This window comes from Rhamphochromis longiceps, linkage group LG1 (genome assembly GCF_057381845.1).
Source record: "Rhamphochromis longiceps isolate RC_006_pf linkage group LG1, R_longiceps_female_GT1.1, whole genome shotgun sequence".
NCBI classification, from domain to species: Eukaryota; Metazoa; Chordata; class Actinopteri; order Cichliformes; family Cichlidae; genus Rhamphochromis; species Rhamphochromis longiceps.
The window spans coordinates 30,978,830-30,985,246 of record NC_140557.1 but is presented as its reverse complement, the minus strand read 5'-3'; the positions used below and the strand labels follow the sequence as shown (position 1 = coordinate 30,985,246).

The 6,417-nt window shown below is 42.4% G+C and overlaps 2 protein-coding genes across 2 annotated transcripts; both read left to right on the top strand.

Moving 5' to 3' along the window:
* Positions 1-2,257: 2,257 nt before the first annotated feature.
* LOC146678997 (E3 SUMO-protein ligase ZBED1-like) lies at positions 2,258-3,833 on the top strand. The gene is made up of 2 exons (XM_085406635.1): positions 2,258-3,176; positions 3,802-3,833. The coding sequence occupies exons 1-2, from the start codon at positions 2,258-2,260 to the stop codon at positions 3,831-3,833; spliced, it is 951 nt and encodes a 316-aa protein (XP_085262761.1).
* A 147-nt stretch (positions 3,834-3,980) lies between these two features.
* LOC146678996 (E3 SUMO-protein ligase ZBED1-like) lies at positions 3,981-4,817 on the top strand. Its single transcript, XM_085406622.1, has one exon. The coding sequence runs from the start codon at positions 3,981-3,983 to the stop codon at positions 4,815-4,817; it is 837 nt and encodes a 278-aa protein (XP_085262748.1).
* The last annotated feature ends 1,600 nt before the right edge of the window (positions 4,818-6,417 follow it).

The following is a 6,417-nucleotide window of genomic DNA, read 5'->3' as shown; positions in this document are numbered from 1 at the left end:
AAAGACTCGAGCGGTGGATCATCGAGCAAAGAGCGAGCGGGAGAAGCGTTTCGACGGTCACCATTCGGCTAAAAGCAGTTTCACTAGCTGAAGAGATGAACATTGAACATTTCCAAGGAGGTCCGTCTTGGTGCTTTCGTTTTATGAAACGGTGCCATTTTTCCATCCGGACCAGGACTACGGTAGCGCAGCAACTTCCAGCGGATTATAAGGAAAAGCTGGCCATCTTCCGCTCCTACTGCAGCAAACACATCGGCGACAAAAACATCCAGCCCAGCCACATCACAAACATGGACGAGGTCCCGCTCACTTTTGACATCCCGGTGAGTCACACTGTGGAGAAGAAGGGGACCAGCACGGTAGCGATACGCACAACGGGGCACAAAAAGTCTTCTTTTACTGTTGTGCTTGGCTGCCATGCTAATGGACAGAAACTGCCGCCTATGGTGATTTTTAAGCGAAAGACTTTGCCTAAAGAGAAGTTTCCAGCAGAAATCATCATTAAGGCAAATGAAAAGGGCTGGATGGATGAGGAAATGATGAAAGACTGGCTGAGGGAGGTGTATGTAAGGAGACCAGGTGGTTTTTTCCACGCATCACCATCGCTGTTGATCTGTGACTCTATGCGTGCCCATCTCACAGCCGATGTGAAAAAACTTGTGAAGCAAATGAACTGTGAGCTTGCTGTCATTCCGGGAGGCCTGACAAAGGAACTCCAACCGCTGGACATCGGTGTGAACCGCCCGTTCAAAGTAAGGCTGCGAGCGGCCTGGGAGCGATGGATGACCGGTGGAGACCACAGTTTCACTAAGAGTGGAAGGCAGCGCCGGGCGAGTTACGCCACAATTTGCCAATGGATTGTAGATGCTTGGGCTAACATGTCTGCTGGCACTGTTGTTCGAGCTTTCGCAAAAGCCGGCATCGTTTCCGAGGAGCCGCACGGCACGGAAAGTGACTCTGACGGTGAAGACAGTGAACCTGGCATGTTTGATGGAGATTTAGCGCAGCTGTTCAATTCAGACACAGAGGATGAGGACTTCGATGGGTTTGATTGATGATAAAAATGTGAGTACCAAACTTTGTTTTGCTCCTGCTTTATTTTTAAATACGCACACTTGTATGCTTGTGTGTTGTTGATGATGACGATTATTGGTAATAAAAATGTGAGTAAGGTACCGAATTCAGGTTTGCTCCCGCTTTATTTTTAAATACGCATACGGTACTTGTATGCGCCCTATGGTCCAGTGCGCCTTATGTGTGTGTTAAATACAGTAAGGGCACACATAACTGAGACTGCGCCTTTTAGCACAGTGCGCCTTATGGTCGTGAAAATACGGTAAGTTTTCCCTGAAAAAATGGGCAGATGTGATTAAAATTTTTGGTCTTAATAGGGAAATAGGGTTGCTGGGATGGCCAGCGTATCTCCCACGCTTCCTTCCAGCATTGTTAGACCATAAATTCAGGGAGTGGTCCAGGCATGGAATCACTGCGATCTGTCAGATAGTGAAGCATGGGGAGCTGATAAATTTTGAGGACGTGTCAGATTTACGAGATCGGCAGGGAAGATTTTTATCGTTACCTACAGGTTCGGAGCTTCTTCCAGAAGGAAATTAGAATGCTTGACGCAGATGCTAGTGGGGTGATCCAAATATTTATGGATGCTTATGGTGAGAACATAAGTGGTACTATAGGAAAAATGTACAGAAGTTTTAGAGCTATGAAAAAGACCTCAACAAGATATGTCAGTCATCGATGGGAAAAAGAAGCAGGTGTAACTATCTCAGAGGAAGATTGGTTGCGGATGTGGAAGAATGTGTTATCTACCACAAATTCTTTAACATGGCGAGATTTTGGATGGAAGAATTTAATTTGATTCTTCATCACACCAAAGCGGAAATCCAAAATAAGTGGTTCAGGCGCTTCATGCTGGAGGTGTTAGGATGCCTGGGTCGTTGACCCAGGGTTGACCCAGGGTTTTTGAGTTTATTATTATTCATCATATGGAACTAGAGCTGGGCGATATAACGATATGTATTGCGATATAACTTCTCGATAGGAAAATACAACTATCGCGATAGACCTCATCTCTCTCTCTTCCTCTTTAAAAAAAAAAGAAAAAAAAAAAAAAGGAACAGCCAATCCAAATTAAGTAGCGCAGAGCCGAACCACGTCACGTGACTTGTTACGTACAGCACAAGTGCCAAGCCGCACGTGCGTATTTGTTTGCGAAGCAGCTAACCGCCGTGTCGACCGGGTAATGGAGAAAATGAGTGTACCAAGTAGAGAAAAATCAACCGAGAGCTTGGGTGACCACGTTACCGAAGAGAACACAGATGACGGTTCAAATGCCGAAGAGATTGTCGAAAAGAAGGGCCAGAAAAGTTCCGTAGTGTGGCGATATTTCGGCTATTTGACGTCTGACAAAAAACAGAGTAGCACGCACTGTAAGTCGTGCCGAAAGCATGTTCCCACCAAGTCTGGAAATACAACAAACCTTTTTCATCACCTGAAGCAGTGCCACCCACTAGAGCACGCTCAATCACTGACTGAAAGTGCTAATTTGTCATCGAAAACAACCAGGGGAATCCCTGCGAAGCAGCAACAGTCAATTGAGTCGGCTTTCTCCAGCGTCTTACCATATGACAAAAAAGCTAAGAGACATAGCGACATAACGAATGCCATAGCCTACTGTCTTGCTAAAGACATGCTACCAATAAACACGGTCAAAAATGAAGGATTCAAGCAGCTAATTAAGGTACTGGATCCTCGTTACCAACTCCCTGGACGTAAACATTTCTCTCATACAGCGCTTCCAAAGCTATATAGAGAGTGCCGTGAGGCTGTTGAGAAGGAGCTACAAACTGTATCGTTCTTCGCTACTACATCCGACATGTGGTCAAGTCGCACGTCAGAACCTTACCTTAGCCTTACTGCTCACTATATCGACCAAGACTGGAATCTGAAAAGCAAATGTCTTCAAACTGCCTACCTTCCCGACGACCACACGGGTGAAGTAATTGCATTAGGACTGTCAGAAGCGCTTGCATCCTGGGGACTGAGTGAAGACAAACAAGTCTGCATCACAACCGATAGTGGGACAAATATAGTGAAGGCCACATCCCTGAATAACTGGACCCGGCTGCAGTGCTTCGGACATCGACTTCACTCAGCTATCGGTAAGTTGGGAAGCAGAATAAAATTAAAAATGCCTCTTTTAATTGTGTTTTTGAGCCCATGTAAATATATTAAAAGCTAGAGATCTAAATCACTTCCATGGTTATTGTTAAAAAATAAACATCAGAAAGAATATTCTTCATGTCAGCCTATTTATTTGAGGTAATAGTTGCTGTTGGCATGCATAACAGGCAAATATTCAGTCACTCTTCAGTGTAAATCAAGTTGACAAAATGTGCCAAATAAAATTTAGAATTTTGGGGTTCTATCAGGATCCCAATTGGCTAATACAGAACCTCAGCTGTTTTTCCTATAAAGAACATTAAATTCTGATTCCACCAAATGGGGCAATTCAAGAAAAAAAGAACAAGCGATGAAAACGTCAAATATAACAATGATGTTGATAACACCAGCCTCTGTCACCTTTTTAAATATAAGGAAAAAAAATTGGTCAGTCTGTCAGCAAAATTTAAAAAAGAAAAAGTACAATAAAAAAAAAAGTACAATCATAGCAAGTAAGTGGGTTTTCAGGGCAGTGGATTTTATTTGTGACTGAAAAAAAAAATCCAAAATCTTAAATTAATTTCTGAGGTTAATATGTGCTATTATTTACCTTTTTATCCACAGAAAAAGCCGGCAAAGACAAGAGGGTGGAGTGAGCTGTGGCCGTGTGTAAGAGAGTGGTGGCCGCCTTCAGTTTCTCTTGGAAGAAGAAAAGGGAATTGGCTGCTGCTCAGGAGGAGCTTCACCTACCCCAGCACAAGTTAGTGACAGAGTCGCCCACCAGGTGGGGCTCACGCCAAAAAATGGTTAGGAGGGTTCTGGAGCAACATAAAGCTATCTCTCAGGTCCTCAGTGCAGATAAGAAGACCAGGCACTTGGTTCCCTCCTGGCAAGATTTAGATGTTCTGGAGTCTGTGCATGTGGCCCTGAACCCACAACTGGAATTCACAGATTCACTTTCTGGAGAGTGTTACGTGAGTGTGTCCTACCTCAAGCCGATGCTTCACCTTTTCAGAACACAGATTCTGAAACCATCTGAGGATGAAACACAACTTACAAAAGACCTTAAGATGACAGTCATGACATACCTTGATGAAAAGTACAATGACCAGATTACAAATGAACTGCTTGATGTTGCAACCCTGGTAGATCCGCGCTACAAAGTACAATACATTAATGCAGAACACGTTGATGCCATCAAAATGAGAGCAGTGTCTGAGATGTTGGGGCAAATTGAGCACCCGTCCACTTCAGCTGGAACGGAGGAAACAGAAGATGGTGGAGCTGCTGCAGTACTACCAACCCAGAAGAAACAGAGAAAGTCACTGGGCAGTTTCTTTAAGAAATCCCACCCCACCAGCACAGGGCTCACTGAGAAAGAGACAGTTGAAAAGGAGCTTGAAAAGTACTTGCTGGCATCTGATGCAGACAGTGAAATGGACCCACTTGAGTGGTGGAAAATCAACGACAGAAGCTTCCCAAGAGTTAGCTGCCTGGCAAAGCACTACCTGTGCATCCCCGCAACCAGCAGTCCCTCTGAGAGGGTATTTAGTACAGGGGGTAATATTGTGACTTGCCACAGGGCCGCTTTAAAGCCTGAAGCAGTGGATAGACTTGTCTTCCTGTCCCACAACCTGTAGGCTTTTGTCAGACTAAAGTTTTATTTATATATAATGTTCTGTTAGCATCTTTATTTTAAAACTGTTTGAAAAGCTAAGCTATACAACAAGGAGATTGAGAATTTCCTTTTAGTTCTCAGTTTATTTGATATTGACAAAAGTTAGTTAGTCAATTTTGTCTGTTCTTCTGTAAAACAAACTAAGATTTATTTTTAGAATTAATATTTTTGTTTCTAAGTGGAATTGACAATTTAGTCTGTTTCATTTGTTCTATTTTCAAACTTAAACGCTTTAGCGGCTGCCTTTTGTGTAGTTTGCAATATTTGCCTCTATTTATCTGAAACTGAAGTCTCATTTTCCTTAAGTACATCTGCCCTGTTTAACTTATTATGGGAAATAAATATTTAAATCAAAACAAGCTGCTGATTATTTCACATTTTACTTGTGAGCAACGGCACATTTAAATCTTACAAATTTAGTTATTTGGCTTATATCGTGATATATCGTTATCGCCTGAAATGAAAAAAACACATCGTGATATGAAAAAATCTTATATCGCCCAGCTCTATATGGAACTGATTACCCTCTCACTGCGGCTACAGAAGGAGAAAGGAGAGAGACTTTGGGAACGATGGGATCGTTATACGTCAAGAGACTAGAAACTGATACCTCTGTGATGCAGAGGGACAGCTGCGAATTTGTTTGAATGGAACATGCACCTGTGTAATATGTAATATGTGTACGTAAAACAAGGCGTTGTGTATTTTGGAATATGTGATCATTTGTGAATGTGTTGGTTTCCCTTGCCCTCTTTAGTTCTGTATGTAAAATAAGATGAAAATCAATAAAGAGAAAGTGTTAAAAAAGAATTAAAAGTGTAGTTTTGTTGTTGTTGTTTTTTTTAAAAACTCTGCCCATGCAAGCAACACGCTTTTAAATGTGGAGGCACTGTTTACCACTGTGTTGCATCACCTATTCTTTGATCAGTGTAAGTGTTTGGGAACTGAGGAGACCGATGCTAGATGGATGGATAGATGCATGTTTGTCATGGTACATTAAAAGAAATGGTACACTCCATCTCACATGTTAGATTAATAAAGCATAGTACAATCACTATTGCTATGCATCCAGTGTGCACTAATGTAACAACATTTTTTCCACTGAACTGATGGACATAAGGATGAAATCCGTGATTTAACAAGTGATGTGTGAAAGCTCAGTGGTATTAGGCAGAAACTGAAATTCTTTCTGGTGAAAATATGAGCATAATTACCACAAGGAGGTAATCATCTCACCTCTTTGTAATCACCTGTGACCAGCTGCTACTTAGGATGGAGGAATTCCTTCAGTCTTTGCCTCATTCATTGAATCAGTGAAGTCTAGCGTTTGCTTCCCGTTCTCTCTATTCACCAGCTTCTCCTTTGTGCAGAAACTCCAGTGTGGAAAACTGGGGAGATCTTTTGGAGAGAATCCTACTGAAAAAAGTGGACTCACCTGTTTCACCAGGCCTCGGACCTCACTGCAAGAAAACGTCTTCATTGAGAGTAGTGCATTTGAGTTTGTTGGCTGTGACGTGTGAAAAACGAATTCTGGGGTTTAAGATGACACGTACTATCCTACT

Bases quoted from the DNA above. Each gene is read 5' to 3' on its own strand.
- LOC146678997 (XM_085406635.1), top strand. From the start codon at position 2,258: ATGGAGAAAATGAGTGTACCAAGTAGAGAAAAATCAACCGAGAGCTTG. The intron at 3,177-3,801 runs GTAAGTTGGGAA...TTTTATCCACAG, and splicing joins TCGACTTCACTCAGCTATCG to AAAAAGCCGGCAAAGACAAG.
- LOC146678996 (XM_085406622.1), top strand. From the start codon at position 3,981: ATGGTTAGGAGGGTTCTGGAGCAACATAAAGCTATCTCTCAGGTCCTC.